Raw genomic sequence first — 19288 nt, forward strand, 5'->3', positions numbered from 1 at the left:
AAGAAAATCCTGCTAATGACAAAAAAAAATAAAAAATAAAATAAAAAAAGGAAAAAAACAATCGTTAATTCGCAAAGTGAGAGGCGTTGAGAACTTTTAGAATATTTACGACCTAGCTGAGATTCGCCAGATCGTAAAATAGTAACGGGTCTGACCGGGTTCGACTCTCCGAGTGCAATTTTGAACTTTTTTCTGATTTGTTTATTTTTTTTTCTTCTTCTCCTCCGTACGCCATCGCGAAAACGTCATTAATGCAGAAATAACGTTACGTGCATCTGCCTGATATTATAGAGAATCCTCGCGGCACTTTTACCAGTCTATCCTGCCTGCTGTTATTAAAATCCGGTGTCTACATTACGAGGATTTCTTAGCAGCTGTAATTAAATATCGCTAATTCCCTCAAACGGGCGCACAACTTACATTTTACACCGTTTGCTCTGTAAATTGGATTGCAGGATTTTCAACGTTCATTAATTACCAGGTTATAGAACGTAAACAACTCCAGCATAGTCCTGCCGTAGAGTAGTCTACCCCAGCCGGGAATTTTCTCCGGTCAACGACTCGTGTGAGATATTTCGAGATTATTTTGAAAAAACGTTTCGTTATTATCAATCTGCGTCGTGTGAGCAACGGATAAAGGTTTATTTATTTTCCATAAGTACGAGAGTTTATCGGGCGAGGACCATTGGCTTCATAAATTTCGACTGGTTTCTCAAAATCCTTACGCCGATTAATTCAACCGCCATAAATTTTCGATTCAACGAAGGATTACGGAGGAAACATTCGCGGCTGAGTGTCGTCACCGTAATCGGGTTATGCGTGCACGCTACGCGATATGGATATTGACCGAACGCTCTGAAAATTTTTTACGAATATCAAACTCGCTCCACCCAACTCCAAATCGAACGTTCGCTACGAACGTATATGAATACGGGTCAATTCGTAGCGCGTACGATAACAAGACGGAGATACGTGCGGTGGCATAAATGATCATCCTCGAATTTGACAAAGTTTCGAGGGTTGCGCGACCAAAGGATCTGTTTACATATGAATTAGTCGTGAACGCGAATGAAATTCATCTGCCCGTACCTGCGAAGATGCGGCGTATCGCAGTACCCGGAATACGGAGGAGTACGGGGCCGTTGAAACGGGGGAGATGAGACCGGAATATATATATATATACACACCACATCCGACGGCACAGAGCTTTCGAAACGTAAGGGTAGGTCAGCGTCACTTGAGCCATGAAACCGGGCGATCATCCCTGTCCCGCTGAATATCGTGTGACTCGAGGGGAGGGAGGGAGGGAAGGAGGTGAAAAGAGACGATGTCGAGATAGCGGAGGAGTGAAACGCTCGCGGGGTAGTTCGACGTATAAAACGCGACCAGAATTGGTACACGGGGGTGAAAAGCGGGGGTGTGTTAGGCATGCGCCTTGGGGTGCATTCGGAGTAACGGGGGTGAGGGTAGTGTGTCAGCGGCACGTGGGACTCCAGTTATCCGGGCCGACGCGCCGGGCAGGACCGTCCCGCAGCTTGTAATTGTCACGAAGTATTTCTGAAAACCCAAAAAATCGAGGAGAAACGACGGGGAAATACCGGCGAAAAGAAATCGAACAGACCCAGAAAGAGAGAGATTTTAAAAAGGCTTTTAAATTAGTAAAAAGTGCCTTCGCGACCGATTATTATCGGTCGGTGGTTCATGTCGGTGGCTTTGCTTGAATTCAGAATTTTTTTTACGTAATAATAATAACGTTATCCGGCGAAGGATCGCTGGGCAAATCAAACGATTTTAACGAATAACCGATTCAATCATTCCGCGCCACTTTGTTACCGCCTGAGAACAGCTTTCATCTCGTCCCTCGCAAATATAAAACAATTAAACGGCGGTATGAATAATTGCTTCGATGAATATTGAAATGATTAAACGCCCCGGATATTATACGGTAATTTGTACCCGGTGGTTCTTCTTTTTTTTTTAGTAATCTAAAAACGGTTAACAGGTGGCACGAGTATAACCGTGCGAGTTGAGTGACACATCGATTTTCCGGCGAACGTGTTTAAGGGGTTCGTTTCACCCCGTAATTATTTCTCCATACCGTCCCATCGAAGCGAAAAAAAAAATTATGATTTACGTTGATAATAAAAAAAAACCTCCGAAGATTTATCTTTAATTGTACGAAGTTTGGTGGGGGGCGGTAAATGCGAGTGAAAATGGAAAGTCAAATGTGAATTGAATTTGGAGGACGGCGTTATTGTGTGAAATATATCGCGTTTTATTCCGAGGAGTTTTTAAAAAACATTTTCTAGTTGGTTGAATTGATTTTTAAGTCCCCAGCTACTTCGCCGACACGTCTGAGTGCAGAGTGAAAGCTTTGCTTTTTAAATTGTGTACACAGAACCCCGGGAGACCAAAAGGATGAAGAAAAAAAACGAAAAAGGAAAAATAAAAGTGTGATAATCAAAAGAAAACTCCTAGTGGAAAATTGAAGTACTTTGTTATTTTTAGTCTTGAATTGTAAAAAGTTCTCGACTGTTGTGAGTTAAAATCTTCATCTTTCACATCGCTTTATCGCTGTTTAGATTTTTCTTTCTCTTTTTCTGCTTTCCGCTCGACTTTTTAATTGCGGATTTCGTGGCGGGGCGGCTCGGAATTTCCACAGATTTATAGTGTGTTTTCACCGGCGTCGAGATAGCGCGGAAATTATATAGAATTTAAATTTCAACCGTTACGATCGGAAGTTCGGCGAATTTTTTCTCCTCGTAGCAATACCTGTCCGAGCTCTCAATCAAGAATCGCATTAACGTCAAAACTCTTTTCGAAGCTCGTCGTCATCGCGTCTTTTAATTACCCTTTGATCTTCGTTTTTTCATCCCATTCATCCTCGGTATCGCCGATAGTTTGACAGTCCTTTTCTACCTTCGAAGCGAACAGACGCAGTCGGTGTTATGCACCTTGAACTACCTCGGTGGTGATTAACCGCTGGTCCCCACCCCGATTTATGGTAAGCCATTAAACTTTCATCGCCCGCTGAGCCGATGGACTTTTCAAAGGTTCTTTAATTTGCGTTCACTTCGTGACGCGAATTTTTTCTTCCATTCGAATTCGCGGTTCAAGACCGATCCACCGGCGCAAGGTCGTTCACGATCGAAAAATTCGGGTCGAAGAAAGTTCGCCGCTCATTCGCTCTTCCGACGAAAGAAAAAATTTGCCAGTGAAATTTTTCACCTCCCGTTTACAAGTCCCGAGGTATATTCACCCTCGCTTTTCTTTTTTGGTTCTCCGGTAGAAATTCTTTTCGCTATCGGTACAGGGGTCCTCGGGGACGTCGAAACTGAACCAAGCGGGCGAAGAACGCATCTCGAGGCTGAACGCTGGGTAGAATTTTCCCCGAAGATATTCCCTTCGGAATCGGGTTCAGGAATCGTTGAACGGGACCCGGTTTTTAGGCAAACGCAAAAACGATCCCTAGAATTTTCACGAGGATAAAACAAGTGCTGTGATTCGAAAAGTGTTTTTAGACTCTAAACGACCGATCGGAAGGAACGTTCCGCCGGTGGGGAATCGAATTCGGAAGATGACGGTGCGCGAAGGAGAGTTGACCGATCGCATAATGAGGCACAGTAGTTCGTGGCCCGTAAAAGTGCGTATCAACCCGACAACGAGGTCATACACGATAATCCCGACGTTTCACGGCGACAAATACTGCTGCGAATTTTCCGCTCGATTGAACGGAGCGCTTATCGTCGAAACTGAGGACGAAAAAACAGCGCTCGAAGATCCTGCGAGGATATGCATCGTCGAGATCGAGGAGAAGTCCGTGTACGACGTTGACGAACCGCTCGCAAAACTCCACGAGGCCAAGCGTGAGACGGATACCGTTCTCGAAGAAGATAATCATTATACCGCTGAACAACTCTCCGACGATGACGTTGCCTACGAGGGGAAAGAGAGCGTCGGCGGGCCACGCTCCCAAGGGATGGAAGAAGGCAACCAACGTTTCGTGCAGGACCTCCTTATGATGGACGGTAAAAATCCACCGACGTCTCTCGCGGATTGCGGAGGAGGAGACGGCGAACTGTCCGGTGTGACGAAAAGTTTTTCGCGCCCCAATCAGAGTTCTAATAGAAAGTGGTCTCAGTCGTTGAGGAGGAATGACACCTGGCCAGTTACTCCAACAAACGGATCGTCTTGCTGCGATTTTGGTACCGTGTTCAGAAGCGAATCGTTGAAATGTAACCGTAAATCGAATCTGGCCGCCTGCGACCGACTGCAAGAGATAATCATTCTTAATCACGTATCGTCCGAAAAATTGAGGTCCAGATCCTCCCCGGAGGGAAGCCGATCGGATTGCACCGTTCTTAACGACAGGATTTCAAACGTTGACGAGTCGCGGGAATCAAGAGATAACGTCCGCGGGATCGGGAGCGATTCCCCGTGCGATAAATCGTACCCCCTTCGCCGGGACGGTGCGGGTGAGACGGACGTCGAAGAAGGTCGGGAAAATTGCAGCGAAGAAGAAAGGGACTCGGAGAGGGGAAATTTGACAAGGAGGACAAACCACGCCTGTCCAAAGTGCACGGCTCAAGGACTCCTCGAGCTTAAAATTGATCCCTTTCGAGTGCAACCTGCCGTCGAGGCGCCGCAGCCGTCGAGAACTTCGCAAAGAAATTGCCCGGAGAGCGGCACTTTTACCGAGAGACGTTATCGTTCACAGTCAACGAAGCACGAGTCACGGGCTGATATCGCCAAGACAAACTTGGCCCAGCGTTCGAAAAGTTTCGGTGGCAGTTTGAAGAACAATGCCGAAAACGGTACCTCGGGAAAACACTTGATGGATCAGCGAAAGGAGGCGACTCTGAGGAGGCATTATTACCCCGAGGGAGGTTGGGGGTACGTGATCGTCACTTGTTCGGCATTGGTACACTTCCTCGGAATCGGTTTGCAGCTTTCGGCGCCCGGCAGTTGGCACGTTTCCGCCGAACTGAAATTTCACCATCCTCCTCTTCACTCCGCAGGTTTGTACGGAAATGAATTTTCATCCACCTTTACTCGTAGCTCTACCGGCTGACTCGTCGTCGATTTCCTACGAGCCGACCGATCGATGCGATATTACGACCCGGGGATTATTCAACGCCGCTTTGTTTCTCCCCAGGGATTGATAGAGACGTCGTAAACTCACCTTGGATACTACCGGTCAATTAGACGTTACATTTGCTACGCGAAACCACCGCGTGATTTCACCCTATCAGGGTCAAACCAACGATCGTATTATTAGCCTTCCGATTTTACCTTCGCCCTACGCTATACGATCGAGGGGGTGTAAAACGGAGTCGATCGTTGCCTCGTTTCGCTAAAGTTTCCAAACGGGATCGCGTGGAGATTTATTTATATCCTTCCCTTGCCACGTTATGAAAATGCCCTCCATGTGGATTCGTGATAAAAAAAATAAGCGACGGAGTTCAGATCGTTCAGATTTAAAGCTCGGCGAGTCCTCGGGGACGCGCACCGTTTGGGCTACTTTTCGAGGGTGGAGAGGAGAGCCATGAACCCGAATGGTTTTGCGTATATAAACACTCGGGGCGGTTTGAACTCACTGGGGACTTTAGCCCAGCTATTCGTTATTTAACCCTGGCTGACTTTGGGTCGTTGTCCTACTCGACTCTTTGACGAATTACTCCTTAAACAAGATGTAGTGAGACCACGTGGGTATTTCTACGGGATCTGCAGCGACTAATCCCTTTGTATGAATGCAAAAATCTTGTACCAAAAACAAATGCAAGGGAGGAGATTCTTAATATTCAGATTGAAATTACTCTTGAAGGACCAAAAGAAAATTCGATTTTTGAGCAGAAATTAAATCATTGTTTTAATTTAGCTCAATTTGACGAATGGATTCGTGTTCTTGAGGTCAAAATACGTGAGAGAGATGATTCTGGCTCTCAGATTTGGATTCCTCAGCTGATTATACGTGAGATTATTCTTGAGGAATCAAAAAAAAAATTTGATTTTTGAGCCAAAAATAAATCATTGTTTTAATCGGGTTTCATATGCTTTTCTCGCGTATTTTGGCCTCAGGAATCCGAATCTGGAAGAAAAATTGATCTATCTCTGAAATTGACCGAGTTATCACCAATTTTCAGCTTTGTGGGGCCAAAAATAAAAAATTGATTTTTTAGTCTATCTTCATGTAATTTAAACTCAGGAATCCGAATCTGGAAGTAAAATTGATCCATCTTAAAAAATGACCGAGTTATCCCCATTTTTTCGCATAAATTTGAGGATATCTCGAAGGGAAAAAATCGTAGCTCAATTTGGACAACGGATTCGTGTTCCTGAGGTCAAAATACATAAGAAAAGTGCCATACGATCAATTTTAAAAAATAAAAATTTTTGGCCAAAATTTGAAAAAATCGTAAGGGGTACCCCTTGGAAAAATCTCAAATTTTGGCCAAAAATTTTTATTTTTTGAAATTGATCGTATGGCACTTTTCTTATGTATTTTGACCCCAGGAACACGAATCCGTTGTCCAAATTGAGCTACGATTTTTTCCCTTCGAGATATCCTCAAATTTATACCAAAAAATGCGAAAAAATGGGGATAACTCGGTCATTTTTGAAGATAGATCAATTTTTCTCTCGGATTCGGATTCCTGAGCTCAAATTACAACAAGATAGACTATGAAATAATTTTTTTATTTTTGACCCCAAAAAGCTGAAAATTGGCGATAACTCGGTCATTTTTGAAGATGGATCAATTTTTCTTCCAGCTTCGTGTTCCTGGGGTCAAAATACGTAAGAAAAGTGCCATATCATCAATTTTTTAAAATAAAAAATTTTGGTCAAAAATTGAAAATTTTCCAAGGGGTACCCCTTACGATTTTCTCGTAGAGATTCTTATTTCGAAATCGCCTATCGACACTGTCAGCGAGACCGAGTGGGGCGGACGTTGATCACCATCGACGAAGTTGCGGCTCCAGAACTTTGCCGAACATTCTGATATTTACACCGAAACGAGGTTTCGCCGTGGACTCCTATTGGTCGATACACCGTACGTATCCTCGCAAACGGATAATATCCCAGCTCGAACGGATAATATCCCGAGCGGTTTGTTGTGAGACGTCACCTCTGCTCAGCCCTGAAGGTGACGCCTCAAAACAAACCGCGCGCCCGTGGCTACCTGACTCCAGCCAAGCTTGGGTTTGCTGTTAAATCGAGAAATTCGTTCGAATATTTCGCTCCACACATAAATGCGATGGAGCAAAGTGGGTCTACGACTAAAACCACTCGATATGTCTTAATTGTTTCAGTTAATGTTTTTCTCCCCCTTTCGAGTTATTGCATGTAGAAAAAAGCACGCTGGACCGGGACAACAGGTTTTCCCGCAGGAAAAAGAAAAGCAATCTCGCTTTCCTGAGTTCTAATCCTAATCCCTGATTCGCTGGTTTTCTTGAAATCAGGGAAGCTGTTCGGATTAAGCGTGAAAGTAACTACCGTACCATTTTACTCGCGAGCTTTTCATTCGCAATTTCCAAGTCGGTTGCCGTAAAGAGTTCAAGGTTCCGCTCGAAGAAGAGTGGAGTTAAAGTGAAAAGGCGAATCCAACCCAAACCTCCGGCATAACGACACGCGAATGTAACCAATCGCGCTCCTGTGTTGGTAATCCTTGTAAAATATGTGGGCGAACGTCATTCAGCATCATCTCGGTCAATGCTTCACGGTCTAGAATTTCCATAATCGTTAATCACGACGACGTTTCCGAGAGCGGGCGCAAATAGGACGTACGCGCTAGACGAGGGGATAAATAGGGGTGGCCTGCAGTCTGCTAAAATTCATCCCCGGTTATACGAATACTTTTTTTTATCCCACCGATCCGTCATACGTGTGGAATTTTTTGCAGTTCGCGGTCCGAGGAAATATTTGGCGACGGGGTAGAATATCGCCTCACCCATTACAGGAGAAATTTTACACCGCCGTCGAAAGATATCCCCGTACGGAATAACGCCCGGAGTTTTTGGCAGCTTGACAAGTAAACTGCGTTACAACTTTGCGGAAAGCTTTCGCTTCGTTGCACCTTATTAGGGGAGCGGAGGATACGGCGGTAGATAAATAGGCGGATAGTTTGTTAAGCTTTATCCCGGCAAAATCCAACGCGGTTACACAAAAGCACCGCGGTACTACCGGGCGAACGATTTCGCCCCATCTTCTCTCCACCTTCTCCATTCCACTTTATTTATTTGTCGTTCCCTTAACACTTTTATTTCCTATAGCAAATTGGGATGAAAATTTACAACCGTTCACCGGCCGGAAATCAATACTTTATCGGTTTCACTTCCGATACCGCGGTGGCGATATCCATCCGCACGTCTCGTTCGCGGGTGCGAGTCCTTCCGCGGCTCCGCTAAAAACGGAGCGACGTCGGTCTGGCGCTTATCCACGTACGCCGTTGGTTCCGCTCAAGTTTTGAAGAACAGACCTCGTGAAGGTTGGTCATAAATTACGACGGGACGGTACGCCCGCTTTTCTCAATGAAAGCTCGAAGGACGGGGATCCTCGTCTGCCGCCCGCCGGATGGCTGACTGCGCACACACACACAGCCGTAAGCTTTGCCGCGTAAAGCCACCGAAATGAAATTCGTGATCACGTGATTAAGATGCGACCTCTGGACCCCATCAATCACCGACGTCAAGGCCGCGGTATGTAGCCTCGCGGTAAAGGATATATATCCACATCCGTGTTACCCCGAAACCACCCCCTCGCCGACTAGACAACGAACGACAGTTGAACTTCCTTCGGGACGATCTGCTTCTATCTACCGTAACACCAGCCTCCGCTCACAAAGAGGGAGATCACAGTGCCTCACGTGACAAAGGAATTCTCAGAGTTCCGCAAATCCCTCGGTCCCAACGTTATCGAAACGGTATACGTATGGATATGCGGAAAAAAGGTCCGCCGATATACGCAGCGGCAAAAAATCTCGTCCAACCGATTCCATACGGATGGAGCGAAGAACGAAAAATGAAAAGTAGAACTCGGGGTCGAGGGGGTCAAAAAATACCCAGAACTCCACTCCGCTGTGAGCATAATGGACGTTAATACCGGACCCGCGGATTCTTGGAAGAAACCAAGATCAAATGCGATCGGTTTTCAGGCGGAGGTGGAAGAATTTGCATCGAGGCGATCGCTGATCAAACGAAAGGAGGTGCGGATCACCGAGGTTGGGAGGAATAAATCCATTGTAAATCAGCGCTCGTTCGTGACATAGATCGAAGTTAAAAAATTTTCACGCTCCCAACAACGTTGCGTGCGGAACGGTGGAGCACATGTATCAGGTGATGAGTAAACGCGCGTAAATACCTGACGGCAACGCGACTACGGCTAGTCGCAGAGACACGTCTTTGACGAGGCGTGCGAAGCATTTAAAAGTGTTCCTGGAGCAGACAGAAAGTGATTTCACAATGGCTCGACTAACCATCAGTTTCCCTTAGCCAAGAGTTTGAACGTCGCCTCGGAACCGATCGGACAGACTCACCGTCTCTGGTGTTCCGCAATGTGAAAATAAAAACGTGGCGATAATTCGATTAAACGCTTGGAATCGGGCGATCTCATGAGTCATAAATCAGAGGCTGATGTTCGCGTTAATTTTGTGACTCGAGGTGCGAAACAAGATATAGCGTGTTGGCCTTTGGAAGGTGTTAAATTTTCAACTTCCGAAAACTCCGCGAGGCTTTTGTCAACGAGCGGTGCGTGGAGAAGATTGAGATTGCCGCATTGATCCTTTGGATCGTTGCGCGTCGATCCGGCGGAGCATAAACCCGGTTTACATACATCCCTTACGTGGAGTTTAAATTACCCCTTGCCGACGCCCGAAGGTAGAGATTTAGGAGATTTAGGTAAAATCGTGTAGCTTGCGTCGACGAGTGTAATAAATATACCGGTGTGTCAAAGATGGGGGAGGGTTCCGATAACGTTGCGGTGTATTTTCGAAAACGTAGCAATTCCTACAGCGCCGCTGTAACGGATTACGACGACGCTGTAGAAAATCCCGAGGATGACTCAGCGTCGCGTGGTCTCTTTGAAAAACTGGGGGCATCGGCGGCGTCGCCCGCTGATCCGGAGTCCAGAAAATTTTCCCTCGACTACTCTCTGCTTCGTTCGAAGAAAAAAATACCCGGGAAACCCTTTCTCCAACGCGGGGACTCCGCAGCGTCCTCGTCAAACCCGCTAATCGAACTTCCGGAAATATTTCATTCCGCAAAAATTGTTCCAATAAGGAAAATGTCGAACCACCACTGCTGCCAATGCCAGTGCAGAAATGACTCGATCGCATCGACGGCAGAATCCGATTCCGTTCGTAAGACGAACAGAAGAGGCTCGGACTATTCAGTTTCCACCTGCCAGAGTTTGCTCCTCCCTTCTTCCGGAAGAAGTTCCGTTGGAAACCTGAACGTTCGCACGGTAGGCGAAGCTACCGGACACCGATCGTCGGGACGTAGACATTCCGACCATTTACAGTCGTTTCCACCCCGTCAGAGAAGGCTCTCCGATCAGTCGGCCGATTTTCGATCGTTCGATGGGGCGAGCGCGAAAAAACGAGAGGGCGTGAAGCCGGTGCAGAGTAACAAGCGAGCGACGACGCACGTCTGTAAAGATAAAGCGAAAATTCCGTCGAGCAGAAGAGACTCGGGACTGAGCCTGAGCAGCTTGAGGAGGGACAGCGGTGCCTCGGTGACTCCGAAAATGTTGAGGCGACGTTTTTCCGAACAACTGATTCTGGAGGGCGGTCTAACGCGCTACGTGGACCCAGCGGATCGGGAAGAGGAAGACGAAACGGAGGAGTCTCTGACCACGATGAATGCCCGGAAAAGAATAACGCTGAAAAAACATTACTATCCCGAGGGAGGGTGGGGATTCACGGTGCTGCTGGTCGCCGTATTGATTCAGCTACTGTGTCACGGTTTGCAGACTGGAAATGGACCGTTTATGGTTTTCGTCGCGGAGCGTTTCGCCAAACCCATTGTTCATTCAGGTAAGGCTTCGGCTGCGACGTAGGAAATATACTTACGTGTACATATGTGTTCTGAAATCGGCAGTTAACCGTTACCCCCGGGTGACGTGTGGCCCCGCTGAATTTTTCCTCATATCCTCGGGGGAGGAGAAAACAACGGAGATAAATATACGGGAATGGGGTTTGAGGACAGATTCCCCAAAGATAGCGCGGCGTATGTGCCTACTGCAGATGATGCGGATGGTTGATAGTAGTTACGGACAGAGTTGGCATATAATATCCGCGAAAGGTCCATCCGCAGCTTTGTTTTTGTTCACACTTAACACCTGCGAATGACAGTATACGGACTGCCGTTTGGGCTTCTGCCGGGTAGATCCGATTGTTATGCATGCTCGTAACGGCCTCGGGGTCCCCCGATAAAGTGCGGGTCGTTCGTTATCACCCTAAACAGATAAGTCAATCCTCAACGGAGAAAATGTCTGACTTTCATATCGTCTAATTGATCGATTAATTCGTCAATCAAGAGAATCAATTCGATTCGCTTTTTGTACAGATGATCGCATACGCGACGATGAGCTGATGAAGAATTTGACCCGCTCATCGACGATTCATAAACTCGCGAGTTAGCTCAGAATTACGTCACATGCCTGTGACGAACAAGGAGCGTTGGCACGAATTTTGTATTCATCGCTTTTCCTCGGAGTTTTGCCACAGGTAAGGCAGTGGTCCGTAACGGTCACAGGGGTTTATAAATGCAGCGCACTGGCCGACGTTCGCTACAAGTTTATGCCCGTGGAAATGTTCTCCCGTTTACTCGTTGAAAAATTTCATAACTATGTGCTGTACAAAAAGTCTTTAATATCCGGTCGTAAATGAGTCGGCGGCAGAGGTAACGAATGTGGCAATAGATCTTGGTAGCCTCAGACTTCGCTCACGAAAACTTAATCAACTCACGGGGCGAAAAAAGAAAAAATATAAATCAGTGGAAACAAAGCGTTTTAGAAAAATGAAAAAACGGGCCACAGCGGCTGTTGCGATACCAAAGCGTTTCAGCGTACGACCATCGTCAAACTTGTTGATCGTCTCGTAACTTCTTCTCAGCGAATGTCAGCTCGGCGACTTCTCCTTCGATCCGCGTACTCCCTGAAGTTGTGTCAAAAGTGGCGCTCGACTTCTCCGGAATTTAAAGCTGCCGAGGGAATGCCAGGGAAATCAAAGACCTCGAACAGTTTCGCGAACATAATTAGAGTCGAGTATCGCATCAGCTCGTGTGAAAACTTTCCGAGTACGGAAATCATCGCTCGGCGGAGCCAACAAATGATGCGGCGGGGGGGTTGAAACGGATCGGACGAGTCGCGTAACTTGGAGAGTTTCGCGTAGCTCCGAACACAGGAGGATATCCGCGTCGCGTCGAATTTCGGCGATCTTATTGCGATACGATTTCGCGCGGTGCACGCGGAATACCGTGTGACACACGACCGGAGGGAGCAGTTTGGCGCACCTGGAACAAAACGTCCGGCTGCAAACGAAGTCACCGGCGAACGTGAAACGGTCTCCTGAAACTACCCAGCTATTATTTCCGAAGCTGTTAACCCACATAGAGTAGGAGCTCCTCCGGATCTCCGGAGAAAAAACATGTGAGCCGGAGCAGCCACGCGATAACAACGATTGAAAATTCATCACCCGACAAGCGTAATTTCAGAGGTACTCAAAGTTTATCGTTGCTTATTTTCCCTTGATCACGTCACTAACGATCGTTTCGAAAGTTCGCCACCTTTTGCCCGCGTTAGCTGACGATATTGAAATCAAGAATCCGAAGGACGCTGACACGGTGAAAAAAATATGCGTAGCCCAGTCAGAGAGATGATTTCCGCGTCGTATTTGATTTTTTTTTTCACAACAATTCACGCTCGAGAATCCTCGTTTTCGATGTGTCCCCTTTTCGGAAACGTGAATAGGGAAAATCAAAAACTCCGAATAAATTTTATCCCACGCATGTGCGGGGCGCGGGATCGTGCTCGGAATAGCGAAGATAATCTGGACAGCGCTGCGGATTTGAAATTCGCGTGATTTAACCGAGCTTCGAAAATTATTAGAATATGAATCGTTGGGTGGCGGATAACGGGATCGCGTAGAATCCGTGTATAAAATCGAATAAATCACGAGCTTATCCCATCGGATAAGAATAAAATACATCGATCATGATTTAAAACGAACTTGATGCGCGACGCGTACGTTACAACGTTAAGTCGGATACGCGGTATCTCTGCCCTTGGCGGCTGAATTTCTGGTGAGCTTGGAAACTTTCTTTGACACACGTGTAGGTGAGCCAAAGTTTCTCCGGCAAACTCTGCGGAACACACGAATTGCAAATGACACACACGCGACGTCGCGGGCAGGAGGCAAAGACCGGCGTTCATAATTCAGGGGCACCGGTTAACTCGACTGGAACGTACGAAAGGGAGTCGTGTAAATATTTCAATGAGCTCCGCTGTGGGGACAACGCCTAGATCCAGGTCGTCAAACTTCCATTTATCCCGCAGCTACTGTTCTAGCTGTAATGGGTATGTTTGCGGTGAGCTTTATCCTGGAATCGACTCCCTTTCGCTACTTGCTGCTTAATTTTTTTTTTTTTTTTTCCCTGCATTCATTCGTTTACTTATTTTTTACTTATCGAGTTTCGGTATCGATATTTCGCGACGTAGTCGCAACTGGGTCTCCGCAATTTCGTCCCTCCGCAAAGCTTCGTGGCACGGGACACCGCGCGAACTACTAACGATATTTCCTCCGCTATCCGTCAAGTCGATGTAATAAATACGCAGACACACGCGTGTCGGGCTATAGGTATATTAGACATCGTGTGGGTCTGGCAGAGAGTACAGCTATACACACTATAAGTATATTACGCGGTTAACAAACCTGCGAAAATTCCCCTCGGACTCCCACTACTTTTTTTTCATCCCTTTTTTTCACCGTTTCTACTTTTTCTATTATTTCTTACACTATTTCTTCGTCACGGATCTGGTGACAGACTGGTCGTAGAAAAACTCTCGAAATGTACTAGGGTTGGTAGTGAAGAGAAAAGAAAATGAAGGGAATAAAGGAGAGGATCCCCCAGGACAACAGCTGCACCGGATGAGACGGTAACTTATAAATTATCGTCCGTAAAAGATTCATTGGAAGAAAGGAATACTGAATATTTCGAAAGTACTTTTTTATTCGTTCGGTTAATCAGTAATTCTGGATCGTGATTGAAACGTTACTTCACTTGAAAAAAGAAAAAAAAAAAATCAAGAAACAACATTCGAATATTAAACAACGAAAGAAATTCATTGGTAAATTTTCTACATCATTCGTAACGCGTTTCAGGCGATTGAGAAACGCGTTGGGCATTCATTTTCACTGTGTCCAATGCCGCGGTTCTGTAGGTAAACGAAAATTGAGACGGAGAGCCGACGACCACGTGTATTTCAGGTCCGCTCAAAGGCCTCATGCAATTTGTCACTTGTCCACATCTGAACGACGTGTAAAAAAGCTCGCTATTCACCCGCGACGCTAGGCACGCGGTATAAAAGTCGTTCCGTCCTCCGTACAAAATTTATTTGCAGAAGCTGAAAGACAAAAAAAAAGAAAAAAAAAAACCACTGCTTTTTCTCTACCATCGTCAATGGCTTCCGACGATCATAAGTGATTCGAATGATAATATTATATACACGTACGTGCCTATTTATTCGAGAAATGAATTACGTGGCTTTTCATTTTGCCAAAAATGATTTGTTTTTTCTCTTTTTTTTTTTTTGATATTCTTCCGCCATCGTACTTCCTGCGAAGCCAAGTGAGGGGGTGGCGATTTACGACCGACTGATGACACATGACGTAATAAAATTTTCTTGCCGCAAAATGAAGGAGGTGATTTTAACGACGTGGGCCTGGAATTTTATTTCAGTAATTTTGAAAGCCCTATAAACCGGCGGTATCGCGAAATGTAAAAAAAAAAATGAAATTGTAAGTTTCGTGCTGTTTTCTTACGACTCGGGGTAATTTTAACGTAACCATAGGAACTACGATCTGATAGCCGTTCCCCCTTTCGCAGGAACGTGCATATGACGTGTAAACGAATTGCGGAAAAGGGCAGATGGCGAATAGGTTCAACGAGATTTCACCTGATCCGTGGTTGCTGCAGTTTGAGATGCCGAAACTGGGTCAGGCGGTGGGATGAATATTCAAATTCTCTGAAAATTCGTCACAACCTTATCAGCCGGTACGATAATTACGCTGCGCGAGATATCAAAAGACCTACTAATTCGTTTTGGGGGCGACGAATCAAGGTGTGTAAATACGAAGTTGTAACAAACCGCGAATACCGAGATTCTTAATTCGCTTTATTTCGAGCCGAGGAAAAAGGTATGGAAAGAAAAATCAAACAAACGGAGGAAAAATGGAAGTGCCGAAGGTGGAACGGATCCCGGCGAGCGACGATATCTTTCTCTGAATTTCGAGTAATATGTTAATTTCTTCGCCCGAGCGCAGGGGTCTTATCTTCGCAGTCAGAAAAGCAACGTAACCGTGAATACGAGATCAGGACTCCGAGATAGGCGAGGCAAGGCTCTCGGAAAATGAAGGACTCGCCACTCCACCCTCTGCAATTTCCCTTAGAAACTCGATCCCCAACCCTTTCGCATTCACTTTCCACATATTGTTGTCTGCTACGTCTTCAACCATTCATTCCCCTCATGACTGGGCTCCTTTGTACGATCTGGTTACATTCAAAAAAATATTTTCATCAACTGGAACGGCCGTGATTCTCTCGCGCGATAAATAACGAGATTAACATGGCGAAGGCGGAAGAGGGTTTTCGAAATAAATTTTCGTGCTTATTACGCATGCGATGAATATATCCTCGTTCGAAGGAATCGGATGATAAATTTCGACGGTATACGCGTCGTATAACCCTTGACACCTTTGTTTCCGATGCGCGAGAAGCACCGTCGATATGGATTTTTGATGTGGAAAATCGCGCGGTGGATGAATGTTATTATGGAAATATAAATGTGGTGAGATATAGGCACACGCGCGGAGTGTCGGAAACCGAAGAATTACGAAACGGCGACGTTCGATACCAGAGGAGGGGGAAAAAATACTGGAAAAATGAGACTGAAAAAAAAAAAACTCTCCGAGAGATTCTCCGATAACAGCTGTTGCCCGTGCGCGAAATGTCGTAGCGGGGTTTATTATTCGACCAGCGAAAAATTGAGAGGCCGCAGATGTCCTTTCGCGGGACGGCGTCCCGTTGACGATGGCACTCGATATTCCTGTCGGAAACGTTTTTCGAAATTCGTTTGAATTTTTTTTTGAAAATATTTTCCTCGGACAGTCTGCGAAGTTTGCTTTTTTAATTCGGCTCGCGAACTTTTCGTTCGAAACTTCCGACGAATTGGGTCAAACGCGTGCCTCTTCCTAATTCTCTGGATGCTCTTTCGCCCTTTGATTTTCCGTCCTCATTTCCTGCCTCCGCCCTCTTTCGTTCTCTTGCCCTCCGTTTTTTTCCTCGTAAATCTCGAGCCGTAAAATTAGATGAAGTTGTTCGAACGATTCGCGAACATCGAGAAGACCCTCGCGGATGAATTTCAAAGATCTCGAGACCCTCGGCACGATTATTGGGAAACATGGATTTCCGTTTTTACAAATTTTCTATAAATATTTGATCAAGTAACGAGAAACGGAGATCACTTTGAACGTCTTCCTCGGTTTCCGTAGGGTTTTCGCTGTTGTTTGTTTCAACTAAGCACAACCTTTTGCTCTCGCCCAACATCGCGCTATGTACATATACAATCCTTGGGCAAGCCCTAAACCAATTTACTAATGGGGTTATAAAATGCGCGGCGAAACCTTGAGTAAAAAGTAATTATCAGTCCCGTTTGATAATGCGATACTATTACGCGGTATCCTCTGCACCCGGTGATCACGTTATATCCCTTTCACCCCAGTTATTAAATTCCTAAAAAGTCATTTTAAATCTATCGTGAAACTGGTGTAATTTTTGATATTGCATGTTCTCACGCTAATTTCTTTTCGTTCTATAATTTAATTAACTTCAACGGGGAGAACCAATTTTCGGTGAATAAATTCAGCTTTAAAATCAGCACCACTAGAAATTTCGAGGTGTGAATGGGAGGAATAAAAACCGGGATAGGTTCGTGCATGCCGGAATAGAGCATTGAATAACGAAGTGAAAAGTGTTGCGGATTTTCGGGCAAAAATGTTGGGATAGAAAATTAAAGCGAGGGAGTCAGTCCTGATGGAAGTCGGAGTTCACGATGATGCTTACGCGTACAGAGGTGAACTAATATAGCTGGGTAAAAAAAAAAAAAAAAAAAAAACTAAGTAACATTAAAAATGAGTTATATTTATTGCTGTTGTTTCAGAGTTTTATGTACGATAGATATAGTTGCACATAGCCATTGTGTACCTAGAGATCGCTAAATTGCTTTTTCAACAAAGAGGCATAGCCTATAAGTTGCACTCGGTATAAATAAGTCGGCAAACATGTTTCATACGTTCTGCGTATAAAACACCATACGTACGTACCCCGTATAGAAATACGCAGTATAATATAAAAATGATTCTGCGAGAAACTTATTGTTTCGGTCTCGTTGGCGAATGCCATCCAAAAAGAGAAAAAAAAAAAAAAAACAAGGTAACGAATACGTGAAACAAAAAATGTTCATTCGTATGATAATTTAACCGCAGTGGTCCTGCATCTGCGATATATAAATTGCGAGCATCTATCAGTCATTCGGGAGAAAAAAAAAAAAAAAAATGTAACTGCGGTAGTTCATGAAACAAATCAGAGGTTGTAGGATGTGTTGAAAATATTTTTATTCCACGTCTGTAGCCAAATTCAGCGATGAAGGCAATTTTTTTTTTTATGGAACATCATGCTGTAAATTTTGACTGTAAGAAAAAAAAAAATTTGCGTATCATTGTGTTCAGAATTATGACTGAAAAAGAAGTGAAATTTCACACACGGATGTGAATTTAGACTCGGGGAAGTAAAAATATGCCGAGAGTATAACGTTTTTTATGAATAAAAAAAATGCAGAAGAAGGCACAGTACGTACCGACGAAGGAAAGAACGCGACTGAATTTACTGTTGGAGTCGCGCTCACCTGAAACTCCGGAGCTGCTGGTACAACGTCGATTCGTAAAATCTTGCCGACCGAAGGCATCGAACACCATCTGAAACCGCGAACTCTCTTCACGATCTACCGAGAAATCAACTTCGCCGAGGTTGGAGCAACCTAGAAATATCAAACGCTGCCTGACTATCCATTCAGAATCAGAATTTGAACTAAAGCAGATGAAAAGTTGTAGAATTTAGAAGAAAAAATTAACATGCATCTGAAATTTTTTTTATTCTTTCTTAGATTCAAAAATTCGAGGATTTGACGAAAAAAAAGGTGGATGCTTTTTTTTGATCACGATCAGATTTATTTAACAAATTTTCCAGCTAATAGGGATTTTTTCTTCTCCAATTCGAGTACAACCTTCGCCTTTTTTTCGACCTACTTGTAATAAATCTACAAGTTAATCTCTGTGGAGCGGAAAGGAGGAAAAGAACAGTAGAACAGACAGCTGCTATAACAATAAACTGTAGAATATTGTCTCCCGAATGAACCAACAATAAGAATTCATGAATTCCGCGTAGATAAATCATAGTAACGAGACAAAAGGGCCACCAATCAATGTATCGCGAGCGAACATCCATGTATACATAAAGCACCGGGTGGTGCAAAAATTCAACTTCATGGAATTTCGAACCCCCGCGAAGCTCGGGAGGGATGGAAGCAATGCGACGAACGAAGGAATGTATTTTTTGCTCTCACATTCGTTAGTTGAATTCAATTTTTTTCTAATTACTCGAATATCTGCAGGGAATTGCGGGGATTGTCGAACAGACCACCCTATACATTTTGAGACTTTCTCAGGCAAAATCAATTCAGGAAGCGAATTTCCCTCTGCATCAACCGAATACCCATTGTTCTAATAACCCTTTCTACGAGCATACCCAAGGGATGAAAAATTATTCGCCAAGGATTATCTAATCCACCCACAGCAAAAAGGAATCTCATGATTATTTTATGATCGGAAAGTCGATCGATCTCCTGGGTGCCCACGATCGGATTTTTCATCGTGAGAACGAATAACCTAATCAAACTCGATATTATAATTCGTAATTCGATATGGGGGATACCCGGTAACTTAAATTAGAAATCTCTG

At 44.9% G+C, this 19288-nt stretch overlaps 1 protein-coding gene across 2 annotated transcripts in view; it reads left to right on the forward strand.

The window, feature by feature from the left end:
• The first annotated feature begins 1405 nt into the window (after positions 1-1405).
• Positions 1406-19288, forward strand: part of LOC105690694 (monocarboxylate transporter 12-like) — a 116219-nt gene continuing 98336 nt past the window's right edge. Inside the window, exon 1 of one of the 2 annotated variants that reach the window (XM_048657627.1) lies at positions 1406-5018. In XM_048657627.1, the coding sequence (XP_048513584.1) occupies positions 3578-5018 (1441 nt within the window). In that variant the 5' untranslated portion in view covers positions 1406-3577. Of the gene's footprint in view, positions 5019-9498; positions 11030-19288 lie in introns of those variants that run through there. The other variant, XM_048657629.1, reaches the window with a different exon arrangement.

Source organism: Athalia rosae, chromosome 6 (assembly GCF_917208135.1).
Source record: "Athalia rosae chromosome 6, iyAthRosa1.1, whole genome shotgun sequence".
Lineage (NCBI taxonomy): Eukaryota > Metazoa > Arthropoda > Insecta > Hymenoptera > Athaliidae > Athalia > Athalia rosae.